This window comes from Sebastes umbrosus, chromosome 24 (genome assembly GCF_015220745.1).
Source record: "Sebastes umbrosus isolate fSebUmb1 chromosome 24, fSebUmb1.pri, whole genome shotgun sequence".
Lineage (NCBI taxonomy): Eukaryota > Metazoa > Chordata > Actinopteri > Perciformes > Sebastidae > Sebastes > Sebastes umbrosus.
The window spans coordinates 7,130,364-7,152,996 of NC_051292.1; the positions used below are offsets into that span (position 1 = coordinate 7,130,364).

At 41.9% G+C, this 22,633-nt stretch overlaps 1 protein-coding gene across 5 annotated transcripts in view; it reads right to left on the reverse strand.

The window, feature by feature from the left end:
• Positions 1 to 22,633, reverse strand: part of LOC119483447 (multidrug resistance-associated protein 4-like) — a 67,650-nt gene that overhangs the window by 39,274 nt on the left and 5,743 nt on the right. For 2 of the 5 annotated variants that reach the window (XM_037761540.1, XM_037761539.1), the window contains exons 3-26: positions 21,558 to 21,678; positions 21,081 to 21,305; positions 20,893 to 20,982; positions 19,066 to 19,229; positions 17,404 to 17,529; positions 15,983 to 16,232; positions 15,367 to 15,474; positions 13,633 to 13,722; positions 13,301 to 13,492; positions 10,380 to 10,474; positions 10,150 to 10,236; positions 9,447 to 9,543; positions 8,210 to 8,413; positions 7,099 to 7,236; positions 6,871 to 6,908; positions 6,665 to 6,765; positions 6,423 to 6,569; positions 6,115 to 6,194; positions 5,834 to 5,984; positions 5,311 to 5,430; positions 5,103 to 5,213; positions 4,831 to 4,931; positions 3,865 to 4,056; positions 3,619 to 3,774 (exon numbers count right to left, since the gene is read on the reverse strand). In XM_037761540.1, coding sequence (XP_037617468.1) covers positions 3,619 to 3,774; positions 3,865 to 4,056; positions 4,831 to 4,931; positions 5,103 to 5,213; positions 5,311 to 5,430; positions 5,834 to 5,984; positions 6,115 to 6,194; positions 6,423 to 6,569; positions 6,665 to 6,765; positions 6,871 to 6,908; positions 7,099 to 7,236; positions 8,210 to 8,413; positions 9,447 to 9,543; positions 10,150 to 10,236; positions 10,380 to 10,474; positions 13,301 to 13,492; positions 13,633 to 13,722; positions 15,367 to 15,474; positions 15,983 to 16,232; positions 17,404 to 17,529; positions 19,066 to 19,229; positions 20,893 to 20,982; positions 21,081 to 21,305; positions 21,558 to 21,678 — 3,184 coding nt within the window. Of the gene's footprint in view, positions 1 to 266; positions 1,769 to 1,871; positions 2,007 to 2,792; positions 2,899 to 3,089; positions 3,263 to 3,354; positions 3,445 to 3,618; positions 3,775 to 3,864; positions 4,057 to 4,830; positions 4,932 to 5,102; positions 5,214 to 5,310; positions 5,431 to 5,833; positions 5,985 to 6,114; positions 6,195 to 6,422; positions 6,570 to 6,664; positions 6,766 to 6,870; positions 6,909 to 7,098; positions 7,237 to 8,209; positions 8,414 to 9,446; positions 9,544 to 10,149; positions 10,237 to 10,379; positions 10,475 to 13,300; positions 13,493 to 13,632; positions 13,723 to 15,366; positions 15,475 to 15,982; positions 16,233 to 17,403; positions 17,530 to 19,065; positions 19,230 to 20,892; positions 20,983 to 21,080; positions 21,306 to 21,557; positions 21,679 to 22,633 lie in introns of those variants that run through there. The other 3 variants (XM_037761537.1, XM_037761538.1, XM_037761542.1) reach the window with 3 other exon arrangements.

Genomic DNA, 22,633 nt, shown 5'->3' on the forward strand with positions numbered 1-22,633 from the left:
TGTTATGATCTGATCATATATTTGTATGCTAGATGCAGTACCTGTGAGGGTTTCTGGACAATATTTCTCATTGTTTTGTGTTGTTAATTGATTTCCAATAATAAACATAAACATACATTTGCATAAAGCAAGTATATTAGTCCACTCCCATGTTGATAAAAGTATTAAATACTTGACAAATCTCCCTTTAAGGTACATTTTGAACAGATAAAAAAAATGTGATTAATTTGCAATTAAATATTTAAATCGATTGACAGGCCTAGTAATTTATAATTGTCATATTCTGACTTTATTGTACACCTAAAGTAGAAACTTGACATTCAAATATGCAACAGATGTGAATCCAGTCTTATGAAAGTTACATTTTATTTTCATATTAAGAATAAAATAGCTGGTGTAAATTCTTAAACATTATACACAACACATACTTAAAAAGATAAAACAGAAATAAAAATCCCATTGTTGGAGTTAGGCATCAGTGAATCTCCAGCAAACGCATTCATCTCCTTCTGGCAATCCTCTTGGATCTCCTCAGAACGGTGTTGTGATGCCTCCTCTCCAGCATCACCTGCAGTTATAGCAGCTCGCCTTCTGTGACGTGGACGGAGCTTTTCCCAGCTTTCACGTGACTTTGATTTTCGGGTTTGTGCGTGCAGGGGTCCAGGAGGCTTTCCTCTCCTTCTCACAGCTCGCACAGACTCCTGTGAATTTGACTCTGAATTTGACACCTCTGGCTTCTTTGACCGACTTCATCGGCTTTTTCTACTGCAGCTCCTCTTCAGAGGTCGATTTAACAGCCTTAGTTCTTCCCTTTCCTCGACGTTTCACTTCTGTTTTAACAGCTTGTAGTTCCTCCGAGCATAGGATGCGATAAAAAATGTCACAGTATAGTATACCATAAAAAAAATTCTGCCTGAGGCAAGATTTAGAGAGACTGCTGTATAACAGACTCCATTAGGTGATAAACTTTTTGTCTTTTCTGTGTAAATATACTAAACGAGTGTGTAGGTTGATCTGAAAGACATCACTAAAGTAAGATCTGTAGGTGTTTATGCAGCATTTAACATAATAAAATGTAAAAATTGGCAGTTATAACATGTCAGATAGTCATGACGCATTTGAAACTGGTAAAAAATAAAGTGTAATCTGCAGTCAAATTTCAAGACGTCAACGTACAAAACAGATTTTTTGCAGAAATGTATGTTGCTGTGAAATTTGTTACATTTGGTAATCAGTATTTTTTTTTTATACAAACACAAGGCAACTTTGGATAGATATCATTCTTTAGATTAACGTGTACAAACTGCTGCACTCTTGAAATAATAAGGCACTTAGAGTTTTATAAGGACTATGTGGCCATGTAAGAGCAATATCTCTGAGGCAATTTTGTTAACATACGATAAATATTAAGCATAGAAAATAAATAGTGCTCTATTTAGATTTTGTTTACAGCAGTGATTTCCACGCTACTTAAAGTAAAGTAAAGTGCGTATATTTGGCTCAGCCGGTTCAAGGCCGCGGTGAGGCCGCAGCCTCGTCAGATCCCGTCTCCTCACCAGCCGGAGTGGATGAGGCCTTTTACCTTCAGGCCCTGTGTGCTACCTCAGAGGCTGGAGGGGGGGCGCGGTACGAGCCCAGGCACTTTGTGAAGTCTTCTGGCGAAGCAGCGAGTCCCTGAGGCTCACAGAGCGGTCTCAAAGATAACCAAGCTACCGTCTGCTGTTTCTGCATGTCCGTTTGATATGAGATGGCTTCTGCTGTCGTACGCCTTTAAAGACACATCGTTTTGCAAAGTCAGATTCACTTAAACATGAAAGCTTTTAACATTTTAAAGTGTGTATATAGAAAGTGTTTGAGGGGTTAAAGCTCACCTGTTTAGCTGCCTCTAGTAGAGCCGCTGCCTCCTGTTTGCCAGTCTGCTGCACCATCTTATAAAAGATGCCCTCTTGGTCTTGAAGCAGGGTGTAAGGCGCATCATAGGCATGAATTTGCCCTGCATCTAGCACCTGGAGGCAAAATAAGATTTGTGGTTATTGCTGAAAAGTGTTTCCACATTATAATAATTCAACTGTACATTTTAGTTAGATTTTTAAAAGAAAATGTGCCATGTTGTTTCAGGTCAGGCTGTGATTGGCGAGTTGCACAGGATCACTGAAAGCAGCGGATGACAACATCAGAGCAACAATCCTTCAACAGGTAAAGTCATTTTGATACCTGGCTTTTTATGTTTATGGTCGTTTTTCATTTGAAAGAGCAACTTTAACATGCCGATGGTTTTATTTACCATATTCTACTATGACATTTTTTATGGAATACTATACTATGACAATTTATGCCATGCTATACTAAAGCATACTATAGGCCTACTTTGACCTTTTATGGCATATTACACTATGACTTTTTTAAGACTTTATGGCTATATTATGACATGTTTTGTGACATACTATACTATACTATGACATTTTATGGCATATTATGACTTTATGGCAAACTATATATACTATAACATTTTATATGAGATACTATACTATGACTTTTTTAAGACATACTATACTATAGCATACTATAGACCTACTTTGACTTTTTTATAACTTCATGACATACTATACTATAACTTTTTATAGCATACTATACTTTGACTATTTATGTGACATACTATACTTTAACTTTTCATATGGCATACAATACTATGACCTTTTATGACTTCATGACGTACTATAAAATTACATTTTTTATGGCATACTATGACTTCTATGATGATAAACAAGTACTCTATGAGTAGGAGGACTCACCAGTATCCTGTCGCTGTCTATGATGGTGTTGAGACGATGAGCTATAGTGAGCACGGTGCATTCTCTGAACTTGTCCCGGATGGTTTTCTGGATCAGCTCATCTGTCCTGCAGGGACACGGTATAGAAACGGTTAAAGAAACACATTTTACTACCTGAGCCGCGAGTAAAATGAAGACTGTCTTTGATTAGAACAATACACTTTTGATGGTGTGATCTTTTGAGTTTGTAACAGTCGTGGCATGCATTTTTTTGCGTTCTACGACGACTGCCAGTGAGGTGAGTTGTGTCAGCGGTACCTGGGGTCCACGTTGGCCGTGGCCTCGTCGATGACCAGGATGCGGTTCTTCCTCAGGACGGCTCTGGCCAGACACACCAGCTGCCTCTGGCCCACGCTGAAGTTGGAGCCCGACTCGGCCAGAACCGTCTCCAACTTCCCGGGCAGCTCCTCCACCACGAACTTCAGCTGCACCTGCAGGGAAACACAGACGGAGTGATTGCCTGACGCAGGCGACAGTAAGAGCTAGAAGCTCAACTGTTGGAGTGTGCTGATTGGATGCTGACCTCCTCCAGAGCCTTCCACAGGTCTTCATCGGTGTGCTGGCTGAAAGGGTCCAAGTTCTTCCTCATGGAGCCTGTAAACAGCACTGGGTCCTGGAAAACAGGGGAGGGGGAGGACTTTAATGTAGTTTAGTCTCCAGCTATTTTAACCTTTGTAATTGGTAAAGTGTTTCTGTTTTGGGCTCAGGTTAAGAGCTCTTATTCTGGAATAGGCATCCTCTGCGTGTGTGCGTTTTAACAGCCAATAAGAGATCAGCTGATGTTTACTTGAGGAATGATGGACATCTTCTGGCGCAGGTCGTGGAGGCCGATCTCAGAGGTCAGAACCCCGTCGATGTAGATCTTCCCCTGAGGTTCAGCCAGGCGGAACAGAGCTGAGACCAGAGAGCTTTTCCCAGCACCGGTTCTGCCCACAATACCAACCTGACGCACGGGAGAGAAGAATCTGGTTTAATGTATTAGTTTAGGTTGAACGTGATGAATTCAGTCCTCTGAAGACTAACGATGGCTGACCTTCTCTTTGGGTCGGAACATTGCTTTCAGGTTCTGCAGCACCATCGGTCCGTCGCCGCCGTAGGAGAAGCTGACGCGGTCGAAGGTCACCAGGCCTTTGCTGGGCCAATCGGGAGGAGGACGCTTGTTGGTTTCCCAGGGTGCTTCACTCTCCAGTTCAGTGTACTCCACCACTCTCTCCACTGACGTCATCTGAAGACAGTAAAGATACAGGTTACTGATGTGACCAAAGAGGTCAAACCAAAACTCAGCACTGTGTTCAACAGTTTCTTGGTATTGATTATCAATGATGATGTGTTGTTTTTCCTGCTAAACAATTTCCTCTTTAAGTGATGGATGGTGAGTTTTGTTGTCAAGGAATATTAATGTATATCATCCCTAGTAAATACTACAGGAAATCTCGTCTCTCTCGTCTTCCTTTCTGAATATTAGTATCGAGAATAGGCGATGCTTTAAACGCCGGATAATTGAGCCTTATTCATGTGACATTGCCGATTCGTTTACTGCTACAATGTATACTTAGCTGTGTCTGTCTATGTTTAAATGTGTATATTGTGGGTATGTATATGTGAATATACCGTATATACGTGTAATAGATTACTGGTGTTTCTAATTGTAACAAACCAAGTCCCTTTGTTTTCATACACATTTAATTAACCATCTTTTCTACATTTACATTTATTTGTTTTTTATTATTATTATTTATTACTATTTATTATTATTATTATTATTATTATTTTTAATATTATTGTTTTAATTATAATTTATCTATTCGTTCAATTATTTGTTGAAAAACTTAATAAAGTTATAAAAAAAATAAAAAGTTTGAAACAATATTGCCAGGCAAAACATCGCAATACTTTACTGTGTCAATTCTTTCTGCCCCGCCTACTAAATAATGTGCATAAATCATTCAGCTACAAATACAAGTTGTAAATAAAGTCAAAGACAAAAGGAATATCTTACCAGGTTCTCCACCTCTGCACTCTGCCTGACCCCCCACTGAAACATGCCCATCAGTGTGACGGAGTAGGACAGAGCCAGACCGACGGAGCCGGCATCCATCTCTAACAGAACCAGGACAAAGACATTTCAGGTTCTCTTGCAGTAGAAGACACTCTTCTCTCTTTTAGCAAAACAATTAATGTCTTGTATTTGAACATAGTGGATAAGTACCTCATACAACCCCTCTTCAAAACACCCACACTATGCCTTTATTGTTAAAAGATGTTCCTTACGGTCTCTGAGCAGCAGGCAGCCAAAGGTGGTGATGGTAACAAAGATGGAGCAGATGCCGTCGAGACGGACGGCGAACCAGCGGGAGGTGGTCAGGAACAAGAACCAGGCCTCTGTTCAGGACGAGGACAAATATTATAGACACTGGACTGACGCAGCTCACAGACGCTTCATATTGATGAGAAGTGAATCTAATAGTGAGAGGAGAACCTGAGTGCAGGTCCTGCTGGGCATCGAAGGCTTTCTGGAACCTCTCCTCAGCTCCAAAGGCTCGGATGGTCCACAGGCCCTGAAGAGACGACGACAGGTGGGAGAACACTGGACTCCGAGCTGCAGGAGAGATGAAAAACAAAAGCCATTTCAACTCACTAACATATTATGGTTGTTGTGTCCAGCCTGCATACTGTAAATTTGCAGAATTTCCTCCATAGTCTTTTAATATTTATATTTGCAGTACACCGTTGAGCCACATGAGGGAGCCTGCTACTTATAACATTGGATCTAATATGAAAGGCAGTGTACATTCTGTTTGTTTACTCCGCTAAAACGCATTTATTTGGTCTGTTTTACAAAGTAATCAGCGTGTATGTTGTGTATATGTATGCCCACATGTTTTCAATAACACAATAAAATAAAAGGTGTGACTTATCAATTGTATATCTCTGGTTTAGCTATTCAAGATAATATATAAGGTGATGTTGAAATGGCAGGAAAAATGGTCAGGAACACTCACTGGTAGACTCGAGGCGTTTGATGTTTCTGGAGGTCTGCAGGAAGTAGCGCCGCAGGTAGAGGAAGAAGAGGAGGAGGGGGAGGACCGGGATGAGGATCCAGGGGATCACCGACACCGCCACGGCGATCACGCTGAGGATCTGCAGGAACACCTGCTCGGAGAGGAGGCACAACAAATACATGTTTACTGTTTCACACACACTGATGTCAAGCAGGTAGGGGTGTAACGATACGTTTTTACGACGATACGTATCACTTTCCATTGTTCCGATCTCTCCTCACCTGAATGAAGTCCACGAACGTCCACGGCATGTTAGAGTCCAGCTGGCCGATGTCCTTTGAAAACCTGTTCAAGACTCTTCCTGAGGAGAGAAAGGAGAGAATATCTTACTATGGACAATCATATCAGAGTTTCTATTTGCTCAAAGCTAATAAGGGTGGGAGTAAAGGACACAAAATGCTTGTTCTACTGGCGCAAATGTTCTCCATCTGTAGATCTGCACTTTTGAACGATACAGAACATTTTATAATTCATTCAACTAATGCCTCAATTACTATCAATACATGCTCATTAACTAGAGGTAACTTACCAATGGGGTTGATGTCAAAGAAGCGCACCGGCGTTCTGAGGATGCAGTTGAACATGCGGTTGTGCAGATTCTGTGCGCACCTCACCATCACGTGGAACAGCCATAGATTCCTGATGAAGCCAAAGACGATGGTGGCAGCAGTCAAACCTGTGGACACAATATTCTCCTTTACACCACTGAGACGGCACGCAGTACACACAGTACACAGAGTACACAGAGTGCAACGCGCGGCGTCACATTACCTCCGTAAATGCACAGGTAGAAGGTAGTATCCAGCTCTGCGGTGACGTTCAGTCCGTTCTGGATGACGACAGTGACGTTCAGCTTCTCCTGCTCGTCGGCCCTGATCGGTCAGAACGGTACAAAGTTACACAAAAAGAACTAAATCAGAGACCTGTGAGGAGTGTAGCAACACTGGGGGTTAATATTCAGTATATTTCAAACTTACCAGTGAGCCAGCCACCAGTCCTGCATGATGAAAGCTACCTAGAAGACACAAAAGAACAGGCAATAGGTTAGCGTTTTTTTTTTAATTTCAAGAAAGGGATAACTAATTCATTATGTGCAGAGGACAATAAAACTTTGCTGTTTCACATTTCCTCACTATAGAACAAGTAGAAAGTGAAATGAACTTTTCCTCAAGTCATTTGTACCCTCCCTTGGGCTTCTTGCGTACCTGAGCCAGAATGTTGACCAGTATGACGACCACCAGAACCACCACGTGGGCTCCGGCTTTCAGGTATTTGACGTACAGGCCCACTCCGATGGTTCCCTCGGCGCGACTCTCCTCTGGTACCGTCTGCACCGTCTCTGCCTGCGTGGACGACACCGGATTAACTCATGTAGATTAGAACACCACGTGGAGAGAAACGTTTTAGCAGGACCCATAATAGACCTGTTTTTTGTCTTTTTTTTAGAGGGGTACAGGGGGTCTTTAGGGGAGATAGCAGGTCAACAGTAGATGACTCATAGAAGTGGTGTACATCATCTGAAAGCTGGGAACCTGAAGATTAATTTGAGATGCAGCTCAGCACTATGTGTCAAGTTGTTCTTGTCATAAATCAGAAATAACATTAACTCATTAATTAAAATTGATTGTGAAAGTGTATAAGGGTTTAGAACAGATTTCTGCAAGAATTGCATTTTTGGGCGATTGGATGGCGAGCACTTCTGTTGTGTAAACTGCTCAGAAACTCCCTAATTGTCAGTCTGCATAGGAAAGCCATCCATCCTCTGAATGCTGTAGGTCTCTAGTTTGTGGCTGTAAAGCTTCATGAGGCTGTGATTATCCTAGAGGTCACCACAGGTCAGTTTATACAGTGATGTCAAGTTTTAAAAAATGGTCTCACTACAATGAAATGTCTCCTATGGGGACTAACATCATCACACATGAATACAGTTGGGCTCATTGGATCCACAAGAGTCTCAGCTTTACAGTGATACCCAATTTATGTAATTCCAAGACTGTTTAGAGACCCCAGTATGCAGAAATATTCAAACACACCATTTTAAAATAGGCGAAAACAACACATGTATACTGCATTAAAAAAAAATAGTTTTCATTCACATATCTTGAGGTCACTTTTGAGCGTTATTTAGCCTCCTTCCCAACATAATAGTATGACATGGTTGGCCCCAATGGATTCCTTAGGTTTTTCTAGTTTCATATGATATCTGTACCTTCACCCTAGTTCTGAAAACTGAACTTGCCCTCCTCCGGAGAAACTAAGACAACACGTTGGACATGTTCGTGATGTTCTGATAAACAAGCAGCGAGGCGTACTAACCGGTAAGTGGTCTCCGTCTTTGACCGAGTGCACGGAGGAGGTGTGAGAGAGCACGGAGTTCTCGGACAGAGTCCTGTTCCTGACCAGGATGTCTTGAGGAGGCTGCTGCTGCTGCTCCTCCTCCTCCTCCTTCTTCAGCAGGGAGGTGAAGTCCAACCCGGACCGCTGCAGCTCCGCGTACCTCCCCTTCGCCACCATGTGACCCTGACACAAGCACACACACACAGTTAGGACACATCTGTTTACATCACCACTGCCGACACAAACATTACATCATCATGTATACGCACATTTTGACAAGTTTATGGGATGATACATTTAATTACACAAAGTTGCTGATGTCTTGAAACACTAACAGTCAGGCTGGTTACAGAACAGGCTGTTACCAGCAGCTGTTCAGTTTGTCCTGAATTGTACAAACTGTCAGTACAGTAAATTGGCACATGACTCTGATATGGAGGAAGAGCATATTTAAACTCTAAATTCATTCAGATGAACACATGTAATTCTGTGGAGAAAGTCAAGAAAGTCATCATTTATTTTAACCCCTTGTGCCTCACTTTAAAAAAAAAAAATAAGTTGATGATGTCCTTCAAAAACTGCCATGAGATTATATGTTAATATTATTTTCTGACTGAATTGTAGATTTTTAATTGATTAAATTATATATTTTTCTTTGTGTATATACTGTACATGCTTATATGTATATATATATATATATATTTTATTTTATTCTTTAAAAAAAATATATATATATTTTTTACTTGTGTATATTCTTTTTATTTGATTTTAATTTGAATTTTTTGTGCATGTATTTTTTTTCCTGTATCTATAATGGCTTATTTTATATTAATATTATATTTGATAAGGTTTCTTTGTACCGAGAATATTGTTATTGGGGACCTTTGTGAATGTTTGTTCTGTTGTTTCAAAATGAACAAAAAAGCAATAAATATAGTATTGGGGAAAAAATAAAGAAACATATATATTTTCCACTTTAACCGAGTTAAATTGTTTAACTATCATCAGTCCTGATCATAACTACCGTACAGCTTATTAATTAAACACTGGTACCGGATCGGTACTCGTTATCGGCCCATACCCAAAGCCCAGGTATCGCTATTGGGACTACCTAGTTCTTGCATGAGGCCCATTGTGTTGGAGAGTAAAACAAACGTCCAGACAGAGTTAAGTTTGTGTACACAGGGTTATTATTTTACTGTGTAGAGGCACCGACCTCCTTGAGGACCACAATCTGGTCGGCTGACTGCAGGTACTGCAGCTGGTGGGTGACCAGGATACGAAGCTTGTTCTTCAGAAGGCCACAGATACACCTGATAGACGGACATACAGAGAAGAACGGGTCAGGTTTTAGCACTAACACACATATTAAGCTGCTGCTTATTAACAGAGCAGCAGCTAGATAGAAAAACAAAGTAGATTTACTGTAACTGCGTGTGCTTATTCCTTGTTATAGTTACAGTCAGTGGGATTGTGTCATCCAGGCGGAAAGTCTAACAGGAAGAGCGGGACCAACCTCTATTGTCTGCCTGACACCAGCAGCACCGCACCTCTTCCTGCTCAGCTTTAGTACTGAAAACACTTTTCCTTCATCTCTGTCTGTTCTCATTTTGTTTCAAAGCAACGTTCAAAACCTACAACAACACTATTAACTAATGGAGCACTGAAGGAAAACATGATTCAATAATGCAGATACATCTCCACCCCTCTTTTTACGGGAACTTTCTCCTGTTGAGATCCAACGCTGCAGGCTTCCCTCTGCAGCTTTGAAGCTCTCTCTCCGGTATCTTCCTGTTTGGTAGATCAAATAAAACCCCCCACCCCCCCCGTGCCGTGGTGTAACAGCGTTGGAGACCTTATCCTGCCGCTCTATAATGTGTGCGTTGACGAACTTGAACTGCAAGTCTTCAATCACTCACTGTTCGAAGAGGTGTCTCCCGACCTCGGCGTCCACAGCACTCAGAGGATCATCCAGGAGGTAGATGTCTGCATCCTGATACACCGCCCTGAAGACACACATGACTTTGTTAGCATGTAGCTGCTACACCTATGTGGAAAGTTGGTTTTCTGCTAGTTGCCTTTGAAACAATCTTTGGGTCAACTCTGCACTGTGAGTGACAATTTATCTAATCATCATATACGCTAATACCTCGCCAGGTTGACTCGAGCTTTCTGTCCCCCGCTGAGTGTGGCTCCTCTGTCCCCGATCAGTGTCAGGTCTCCGTCTGGGAGCAGCTCCATGTCCTGCACAAAACAGTCAGAATGAATCTGGAACTCGCAGACACCACAACAGACGCACTGAAGTTGTAGTATATCTTCAAAAAGGTATGCAAAATGTGACGCTTTCACTTCTCACAGGGACAGGATCAACGACACAGTGATGTTTCTTTTCTACACATTTTTTTAAAGTGGACAACAGAGAGGTGACAGGGAGCATTAACCCAACCACATGGTCGGCACACAAAACCTTTAGGCCACCAGGACAGATGTTACAACACTTGAAATGACACAATCAAGATGCTTTACTTGGATACCAGAGCAAGTGTCGCCTGACTCAGGAACAGACACACCTGTGTTATACAACCTGAGGCTGCTTTGTACAGTTAAAAGGGTCCACGACAAGAACAAGTCATGTTTAAGTGTAAGGCTCAAACAATTAGTCAATTCATTTTTAAAGCAAACATTTGGAGGTGCCAGTTTCCTAAAAGTGCACATTTTCCAATCTTTGTAAACTAAATATCTTTGGATTTCTGACTGTTGCTAAAATAAATCAAGAAAATGTTGATTTTGTTGACTGCAAATTGTGATGGAAATTTTTCCCAATTTGACATTTTATGAACAATACGATTAACCCATTAAACCTATAATTAATTGAACAATCGGCAGATGAATCAATAATGAAAATGAGCATTAGCTGCAGCCCTATTTAAGTCCAAATTATACTAAACATGACAGATGTGTGTCAAATTCTGTTTGTCTTTTCTTATATAAAGCTTACACGGCAAAGAAAACGTGTTTCTCCAGTTCATTCAATCTACTTTTCCTGCATGTTAATATCTCACACTCTTACTTCATCCCTTAGGGCGCTGAAGGAAACTCAACATTTTGTGTCAAACTAAACAATTAGACAAGCCGACGACAGCAGAGTTACTTAACACACTCAGTGAGTCAGCATATTGCTGTCAGACATCGTTATATAAAAAAAGATGGACTTATAGATAAGTCACAGATTAAATGAGAGGAAGTTGTCTGTGGGTCAGACAATACTACCATTAAAGGGCCAATCAAAGACAATGATGTGTGTGTGTCTGCGTCAGAGCTGAGCTTTTATTTAGATAATTTAGGTTCATTATGTCCAATTCTATGTGGACAGTCACATGACTCACAGGTAACTCATTTACTGGATACAGCTTGGTGAGATAATTCTGACAGTTAAGTGCAATCATAGCTCACGCTCTGGTGTTAATACCAGTCAGACAGCCGAGCAGAGGGTGGCACCCTCGGTCATATTCTAAGACGTGCGGTTACATAACACCCAGTAGCGCCCAGATCGGTGTAGTTCTCCACAGACGAAACAAAGCAATGGACAGATTGAGGTCAAACTGACGAGCATGGCTTAAACTAGAATTACCGGTCAAGGTGCAGTTTACATCCATGTCTGTCCCAAATGGCATCACTTCATCATTCTAACCTGTTAGATGTTTGTGTGAAATTACCATACTTTGCATATGAATTCTTGAGTTATGGCCAAAAACATGTTTTTTGTGAGGTCACAGTGATCTTTGTGCCGATCCGTCCAGGCATTCCTGAGATATCACATTCGTGAGAATGGGACAGACGGGAGGTCACAGTGACATCTCACAGTAACTCGCAAATTGCAAAGCTCTCGTGAGATGGTTAGAGTTAGGCATTGACCTCACATGGTTCCTTAACCATGGTTAGGTATTGGCCTCGAATGATTGAAGTTAGGCATTGACCTCACATGGTTCCTTAACCATGGATAGGCATTGGCCTCGAATGATTGAAGTTAGGCATTGACCTTGAATGGTTCAGGTTAGGCATTAGCCATTAGCTAGCATCAACAAAAGGGACCTCCTGATGGGCGCCGAGTCCAAGGCGGACAGTATTGCCAGGTAGGAGTTGAAATTGTTCAACTTTCTTAAGTGCTTCATTATCTTGATGAACTTGAGAAGCAGCTTCTCACATTAAGCCACAAAGCATTAGAAAATCTGTAACCATCCACAACAGTCTTCAGCTCAGCCTCTCAGCTACTCAAATACAGTTAGCCTGCAGGCAGAAAGATAATACTGCTGCCTGAGGATCATTTTGACAGGTCACTGCTGTCAGTAGGTGAAGAATGAATGAACAGCACCTAGTCAGCTTGTTTTTAGAGCTATTGTGGCTTTCCGTTTTGTCTTTTAGATGTGCACCGCTTGCTGCTGGTCTCTTTGGTCCAGCAGACCAGCAGCTGGTTGGAGAAATCTCACATTTACTTACTCATATCCTCGACAACCAAAAAATTTTACAACGCCAAGATTACGGACTTACTTGATTACTGTCATTGCTTGTGTGTGTGTGTCTGGGTGGTGAAGTGGATTGAACACAATGGTTCTTTGATTATGTCAACAACTCCATGGAATCCATGTGAAGCGTGATAGAGAATTTTACTAGATACCATCTGATGAAAATCTCCCGTGTGGCCGCGCTACGTTAGATGGAGTAAATTATTCCTTCATTCTTAGTGTTCGTAACTTTTAAATTGAAGAATCATTACTTTTTATGGCTGCAGTGAAATAATTTGACAGTAAATATGCTGCTCTGTTGTTACTGCTATTATTACATAATGATTGAATGATGAGGAGTTTGGTTGGTAACCAGCTGTGTGAGACCACAGATCCAGGATTAGTGAAGTCATTTGCATCAAAGAGAGCCTAAGTGAGGTGAACTTGCTCTGTAGTGTGCTGTATATTGTTTTAAGATGTAATGAGTCAAGACTTTATCTAAATTGTAACATTTACTGGGTGTACAGTGCTGCAGATTCACGTAATCTAAAGTAATAATTAAACTCACCCTCTTCAGAGCGCAGGCTCGGAGGACTCTCTCGTACTTCTGGGGGTTGAGCTCTTTCCCAAACAGGATGTTACTGCGGACGGTTCCGGGGAACACCCAGGGCTGCTGGGCGGCGTAGGTCAGCTGACCTTTGACCTTCAGCACCCCCTTTTCGTTAGGCAGCTCTCCCAGGATGGTGCTCAGCAGGGATGACTGGAAGGAACAAAGAACAAAGACAGAAAGAGCTGACTGATGATGTACACAAACTACCTGAACACTTCTACCTAAGCTGTTTTCTTATTCTACTACATCAAGCTGCCTTCTGACTCCGAAATGACGAGGAGATATCTGACCTTTCCAGCTCCCACGGATCCGATCACAGCCAACAGCTGATTGGAGTTCAGGGTGAAGGAGAGGTTCTGCAGAGTTGGAGCGTCCAGATTCTACAGGGGTACAAAACATATTTAAACATACAAGATACCAATTAACCCTTTATCACCTGTGTATCACCTGAGTACGGTCTAAGACCTGCTCTATATATAAAGCGTCTCCAGATAACTTCTGTTATGATTTGACGCTATATAAAAAATAAATTGAATTGAATACTTGTAAACTATGTATTGGACCAGGGGTTCTATTCAAGTACTTGAAAACGTCACATATATTCTTTTTGAATAGGAATAATATCTGATTGCGTTATTGTTTGGTGCTTTATTGTTGCTGGGGCAGCGAGTTTGTTCCTGTCTGTTCTTAGAGTTAGTCGGCAGGGTTGGGCCGCTGTAAAACTATTCAAACTGGTTTGAAATGAATCCAAACACCTGACTGGATTACATACTATCATGGGATGGTATAGAGTAGTAGAACAGGTGAGAAAACATTCAATTGCACTCATTTCAAAGATTCAAAAGGTTAAAAAGCCAGTTAGTATTAAAAGGTGCTAAATATGGGATTGGGAGCATTTTTTATTGCCTCTCAACGTGGCTACGGTGACCAAGCGGCTTGTAGGTAACGGCGCTAAAAGTGCAAACAACAGTGAAGGTGCTGACAGAGCTAACGGTGTTAACCTGGGGGGGAACCGGAGGGTGGGTGCTACGCTTCCGCAACGACGCCGTCATATCCGACATCTCTCCTCTCGAGTTTTTGGCTTCGGAAAAGCGGAAAATTACGACACTCCCCGCTAAACTTTGAGGATATCTGCTGTTGGACTTGCAGGTTACATACACACCACTGAAAAGCTTGACAGGCCTCCTGCACCTAGTTACGACTGCTAATGCTGGGCACACACTACAAGAGAATCAACCCAATTTTGGGCCCGACTCCTCCCTCCCGACAATCATCAGCAAAGCCCCGATTATTTGATGGTTACAAAGATGATCTTTCCAGATATTGCTGTGCTGTGAGGACAGCTGATGACGCACGTCGGAGAGAACGACAGCCAGTTGAGAACCAAGCTGACTGAAGAAGGAAGGACAACCGCCGGCTGTCCGGGTGGCTGCGACTAATGCAAAACGTGAAGCATAAAGCAGTAGTGAGACAGAGCTCAGAGATGGAGGACCAACTTGTTGATTTGAGGCAACAACACAAGTGTTTATTTAACGTGTCTCGATGACTTCATCCATGTTTTCTTTTTGTTTTTTCTTTGTGATTTTTCAGTACTAAGAAGCGCAAAAAAACTAACATTGCTTCCTTCTGCCATGTTTGTTTACACTAAAGTCACGTTTGATCGCCAGAGTCGGGACTCTTGTTGTTGTTGATGAATGAATCTGTTCGTGTGTAGTGTGCTGTTTTGGCCTGATAACATGTGTGTGACTTGAAAGATGAGCTACACAGATGTGGGATTTAAATGATGTTTTAAAGAAGTATTACTTTTATGTTTTATCAGGGTCATCTAATATTCGGACCAATACGGTATTTCTATATGTCTATGTATCCAAACATCCATTATATGTTGATTTTTATGTCATTATCCATCGTACCAGCAGTCTGTGGGTAGTAAAAGGTTAAAGAAAATTTCTGGATTTGCTTAATCTAGTGAATCGGCTCAGGGAATTCCTAATGTGTACACCAGTGAGCACAAGGTATCTGACCTTGTCCCAGTAGCAGACCAGGTCCCGGATCTCCACCGAGGCGTCCTTCTTCTCATCCTGTGACAGTGCAGCGGTGCTCTTTGTGATCTCGTCCAGCATCAAGAACTCCTGGACCATAAAAAAAACAAAAACAGAACAGAGTCAGTGCCAAGTTCCCCAAGTTATACAAAAACCCAGCAGTCATATATCAGTTAAATCTATGTACCATGCATACATCAAGGTACGGTTTTAAGACGAGTGGTTGGGTAAATCATTAGGTAATGTTTCATGTGACAGTTCAAGCTAACCATATCTTTATGAGAAAAATAAAAAGTAGTAGAAAGGAAGTGGCTTTACAGGGCTGGACCTGCAAACTGTTGCCATGGAGAGCAGCAGCGCTGGGATTAAGTGATAAGAGATTAGCTGCCTGGACTGTGATACCAGCTAAAGAACTGGACACTGCAGCCTTTTATCTGCTTTCATAAAGACCAGGCAAGAACTGATACGAGTATATCAAGTGAAAGTCATCTATCAAATGGGAAAATGATTTGGTGGCATTTGGCTTGTAGGTGCGGTGCAGCCGTTGAGGTACGGGGAGTGACTTCCAATATTAAATCAACATATTAAAGCGCCGTACCTGAATCCTGCGGATGCTGACGCGGCTCTCAAACAGCTTCTCGATGGCGCTCGGGAAGAAGAGCGTGACGGTGAGCCTCACGGCCGTGTACAGCGACACCGTCACGAACACGCGGCTGGCCGTGATGGTGTTCCCCAGGAGGACGTAGAGGGTGAAGGTGACGAAGAGGATGAGCTTGCTGGCGCAGAAGAAGGAGGCCATGTTGAGGCCTCGGAGGTAGGAGCTCTTCATGATCATGGAGATCTCCTTCCTGAGGGGGGAAACAGGGAGGTCCAACAATCACGTGGGCTGACTTAAAAGCTTAGCAGTTAGACTGTCTCATCATTCAACACATCACCACCGTGAAGATACAGAGAGTAAAATCAAGAGGACCGTGGAGATAACAAAGCCATGTGGCGTAGGTTGCTATGGTAACACACACATGGTAAAGGTAACAGAGGAATCTCACAGCTATAAACTGTATATTTGACCAAGATGAACCCTCAACAGCCAGCATTAAAAACACCACAGAGCAGCTCCAGCTCCGCCCAACAAGAACCCAAATGGAAATGTGTTTGTATGTTTTGTGATCACATCTGACGCTGCAGACAAACATCCTTTTTCTTTGTCTCTTGGAATGCAGCCCCATGTACATGTTTTACCCACAGTAGTAGTCGCTTTCTTTCAGCACTAAATCAGACACGTGTTTTTCACACATGAAAGAAGACGCCCATGTGAGAGCAGAGGGAGCGCCTCCAAACCTGACTTCCACTCTATTTCAGTCCAGCACACAAAAGACCAAAAAAAAGCACATGCCAGTTGTGCATGACTTGAATCGACGGCACTGTGTTGCAAGGAAATAAAAGGCCGCGTGTCCAAACAGCACCACTAACAATGATACGGTTTCATAACAGCTGAAAGATACTGTACTGTCTGTGCCTCACTTAAAAGCTGTAAAAAAAAAAACTAGAGCTGCAACAAGAAATTTTTAAGCAAAAAAAAAAGTCTAAATTCTCTGATTCCAGCTTCTTAAATGTGAATATTTTCTGGTTTCTTTCTTCCTCTATGACTAGTAAACTGAATATCTTTGAGTTGTGGACAAAACAAGACATTTGAGGACGTCATCTTGGGCTTTTGGGAAACACCGATCGACATTTTTCACCATTTTCTGACATTTTATAGACCAAACAACTAATTGATTAATCGAGAAAATAATCGAAAAAGAAAATAATTAGTTGCAGCCCTAATAAAAACATTTAAGTTGTCCTTATTATCAATTCAGACGACGTAATTGTGTATCACAATTATCTGGATATATGATTTCATCACGATATGATTCCATTGAAACACGATAAATGATCATATTGAATTATCGCCCAGCTCTAAGAGCCGGTACTTCTTTAAACACTTTGATCAAAAAGTATTCTAAGACTCCTTCTTACCTCCTGACCTCGGTGACCAGAGCAGAGAAGGGTTTCTCCCAGGCGTACATCTTGATGATCCTGATTCCGGACACCACCTCGTTCATGGTGCGGATTCTGCTGTCTGTGAGAACGGCTGTTTTACTCCTGGAAAGAAAAAGTAGGAAATGGAAGTTTGCTTAAATACTGAGGAAAGAAACTATGTTGACAACTTTCAAAATGAGTTTGCAGGTGATTGCAAATGATTGGAACATATTTATATATCTACTAGGCTACTTCCACTTAACCCCTTGCCATTCCAAACACTTTTTTTAGGGGGGTACAAGAGGGTCTTTATGGGGAGATGGCAGATAAGCAGTAGATGTCACATAGAAGTGGTGTACATCATCTGAAAGCAGGGAACCTGGAGATTAATTAGAGATGCAGACCATTTTTTTAAACTTGACCTCACTGTATAAAATGACCTGTGGTGACCTCTAGGAGAATCACAGCCTCATGAAACTTTACAGACACAAACTAGAGACCTAGAGCATTCAGAGGATGGATGGCTTTCCTAGCTAGATTGACAAAAAGGGGGTTTCTGAGCAGTTTACACAACAGAAGTGCTCGCCATCCAATTGCCGAAAAATACAATTCTTGCAGAAATCTCCAAATGTCAAAAGTTTTTATACCAAATCACAGCATGGCTTTTTCTATGGTGTTCCTCAAGGTCTTGGTGTCTTAATGTGGTATTATGGAGGGATTGTTGATCATTTTTATCTATTATCAAGTGGTAAAAAACGGTTAAATTTAGCACCAAATCTGTGTAACAAATGGTACCAACCCAAAAATTGCTGCAACGGCTTATGAAACATAATAGAGCATGGGGATGGCCGTAATCTACTACACAATTTATTTTAATTAATTAATTAATTCATATTTATATCTGATTTATGACGAGAACAACTTGACACACAGTGCTGAGCTGCATCTCAAATTATTCTTCAGGCTCCCAGCTTTCAGGTGATGTACACCACTTCTATGTGACATCTACTGTTGACCTGCTATCTCCCCCTAAAGAACCCCTGTACCCCCCTTAAAGAGACAAAAAAACAGGTCTATGAAAAAGAGGGTTGAAGTGAGAAAAAAAACGTTGTTTTCCTGGGAGTTTCCAGGTCGTTCTAGTAGAGACCTTTGTACACAGTTAAACAATTGAACAATAGAAAACCTGCTACATGTCCTCTTCTTCGTCCTCTTTTAGTCGCCGAACAACAAGACTGCGCATCGTGAGTCAAATCACCAAATCATTTTGTGCGGTAGGGGTGGGGGAAAAAAGATCGATACAGGATAGTATTGCGATATTTTGCGTGGCAATATACTGTATAGTATATTATTACACGGCTGTGTTGAATACTGGATTCTGATTGGTCAATCACAATGGTCTGTAATTTCTCTTTAATAGACCGTTGCTAGGGCGCAGCTCTGACGTCGGACTCTGGTGGACCGTTTTTGTGTCAAAATATTGATTTCTTAAGTAAGTAGCGGGATAATGTACAGCTAGCGGGTCATTGTTGTGAAAGAATCCCCTTCAGGGCGATGAGGGACCCCTCTGCTTCGCATTGGGAAAATTGCAATAAGATCGTGGGGCCTCTGGTGATTCCCTCCCCTACTGAGTGGTAAATAAAGGTCTTATGAGTGTTTTACCTGAACTTAGAGAAGAGCCTTCCAAACCAGGTCTGCGTAGGCATCAGGAACATGAGGATCACCATGCCTGCCAAGCACGACGGTCCGATCTCCACCCACAGCAGTCCCACGACTACTGCCGCCTGGAGGGGCCCCACCCACAGGAAGTGCAGGAAGATAGTCACCTGTTCGAGAGAATTACATGATCAGAAAAGCATGTAAGGACAAAAGTACTTCCCTAAATATATGTGGATCACACAGTGATCAGTTTGTTCTGAAGAAGCAGACACGGGCAGTTTGTACAGGAGTGGGGCAAAGTTTCTCTACAGTTGCTTTTTAAAAGACTTTAATCCAAACCAGCATGAGAGCATGAGCTGGTTTAATAACAGCCCGATGCCAAGAAACCAAATGCCCTGAAGAGAAAGCGGTGTTTTCACAGCAGGCTCTGATTAAAACGAAACTCAACAATCCAGTGAGACAAAGTGGGTTCGGTGCCACAGAGCCTCGGAGCACAATCAAGCCTGAGCACCACGCTGGGAGAGAGGTCTTACAGTCACGGTATCTTACAGTCAGGACAGCGCTGCCGTGAGACACCATAACCACACACTTAATGTCCCACCCATCAAACGTCTTGCAGCTATAATCATACCCAGAATTCAAAAGGCCTCATAAGTGGGGACTTGCAGAATTAGGTCAAACACTCTTTGAGTTCACCTCACAAGACTACACAACCCCGTCTTCCAGACACAACATGATCCAGGTATTAGTCTGTGTAGAGTCTCACTCATCCAGGTGGTAGGAGATCTAAAATGAGTTGGCCACAGAGAGAGTGAAGGCAGGGCTCAACAATAAGACTTGCCCAGGGCAAGTAAAATGCCACGTTGGGCTAGTAAATCTAGCAATCTGATGGGGCAAGTGGTAAAAAAAATAATTAAACAACTTTATTTCCGGAGCTGATGATGGAAGTAGCTAAGGAGTGAGCCATCTGATATATATTAGTATTGTTGTTTTACCATTGTGAAGCACTTTGGTCACCTTTTGCTGCTTTTAAATGTGCTCTACAAAAAAAACTAAACTTGAAATTTGAAGTGAACTCAAATTCCTTCTCATCCCTGTTGAGAGTTGCCGCATACTCTGTACCGATCGGGCGCTCGTGAGAAAACGGCGGCAAGTAAAGACAAAGTTTATGAGCTGAAGTGCCTCATCGGGGAAGTGTGTGACCTCCTGTCTCCTGTCAGTCATGTGGTGTGAAAACCACAACGACTTAAAGATCACAAGACAGCAAGTTGTGTAGTGTGAACAGTACAGTGGTCTGACGACACTGAAAGTCGTGTAGTGTGAACTTGGCTTTAGTTAGGTTTAGAAAACAAAACTACTGGGTTAGGTTTAGTAAAAAAAAACGTCATGGTTTGGCTTAAAATGACCATGTTTCAAACGGGACACGAACAGCAATCTCCGGCGTTAGTTTAGATGTATGTGTACGTAATCTTTAGGAGACGGGGATGGATTCCCAGCAACTTGAGATCTTCCGGGACAATCGCAACCGTTTATATGGCTGCAGCTGATGTGGAACTTTCCGTTGTAGCCGCTATGGCGTAGCCTGACATCGCCAGACCAAATCGCAAAAGCATCTGCCAGAGCAAATAAACCACGAGCTCGCAGATTAGACTGATTCCCAGGTTAAGTAAACACACCGTATATCTTCTAATTCTGATGGCGATGCTGGAGAACTGGTTAGATGGAGGGCTGAGATAGTATCTACAATTGTTGGCCAGCTATGTTGTTCTGCCTTGACCTTGCAGTAAAAACAACAGCACTTCCTCTCTAGAAGCCTTAAACTTCACTTACATCATCGAACTTGTTGACGTCATTGGAGAGGAGGTTGACGATCTGGCCTGTGGTGGTCTTTCCCATGGCTGCACTGCTGAGACGCAGAGACTAGAAAGAAGACAGGAAGGAACATCAATCACAAACACTTCAAATATCACAAACACTGTCCATTCAAGCAGACAGACATTTGTGGATAAGAGACTGACCTTGCTGTAGATCATGTGACACATGGCCACTCTGATCTTCATGCCCGTCCTCTGGACGTGGTAGAAGTAGAGGTGATGGAGCAAGTTCAGGCCGATGGTGCAGATGGACAGGCCGGCTGCGTAGCCCAGGGCCACGTTGAGAGCCGTCGTGTCGTTCGGGTCGTAACTCTCAAAGTACAGGATCATCATCCCCAAGAAGACCGGCTGGATCACTTTAATGATCTCCTGATATGTGGGGAAGGAGAAGAAGAAGGGTGAGCATCAAGACACGCTAATTACTCTGGAAAAACGAACACTTTTAATCAACAAATTTCAATATTTGTTACATTTGTTTTGCTGACACACCAATAAAAGTACTGCTAGTATAACGTGACTCTGCTTGCTTTAATACAAAGAAGATTTGCATGTCAAATTATTTTAAAGTCAGAGATTATACACTCAATTCAGCTCATTCCCAGAGCTTAAACCCCCACTTGCCTCAATGAGTGTAAAGAGTCCCAGCACCGCGTATGGTTTCCAGTAGCACTTAATGATGCATTTGGAGAGTCCAGGTTTCCGCATCTCTTTGGTGGCCTTCAGGTACTCCTGATCCCAGTATCTGTCATAGAAAGACGGCATGTTATTTGATGTTTTTTTATTAATTGTGTGATAAGAAGTCGAGCCTCGCATCCAGATGAGTCAGAATTTGTCAAAAAAGAGGCTTCCTTTTTCACTTCATAATAATGAGACAGGTGTTAGTCAGGCAATCTGTCTGTGTGGTCAAAGGCAAGTTCTGACTTGCAATGACTTTTCCATTATCCTTGGTTGCTAATGACTCCTACTGCGGTAGCTACAGAGGGAGTAATGATTGTCTAATGGTAATGGGACGGAAAATTTAACAACTTTCAATGACAAAGCACTTTCACGGTCTAAAAATCATATTTGTATAACATTGAAGATATTATTCAGGTAATCCAATGGGTTTTTAACTATTCATGTATAGTGACAAATATTTTTATTAGGGTTGTCAATCGATTAAAATATTTAATTGTACATTTTTTATCTGTTCAAAATGTACCTTAAAGGGAAATTTTTGAAGTATTTAATACTCTTATCAACATGGGAGTGGGAAAATATGCTACTTCATGCTAATGTATGTATATATTTATTATTGGAAATCAATTAACAACACAAAAAAAAGACAAATATTGTCCAGAAACCCTCTACAGATAGATATACAGGCAGATATTTAGATCCTTTAACAAGTCTAACAAGTTAAAAATACTCAGTCATGAAATAATGGCACTATAAACTGCAACAGAAACAATTCACCCGACTGCTTTTGTAAAACTTTGTGCCATTTATGGTGCCACCAGCGCTCTATGGATAGATGTATCTATATCACTGGAAAATTGGCATGGCCGTTGCACAATCTTGTCTCACACTGTGCATAAATACCAAGCAACAAATAAAGATGCATGACGAACAGAGCTGGGAGGCCTCAGGTCCAGGATTACATGCTTATGTGTGCACCGATTAATTCAGATTTCCTGTCAATGAAACGGCCGACAATG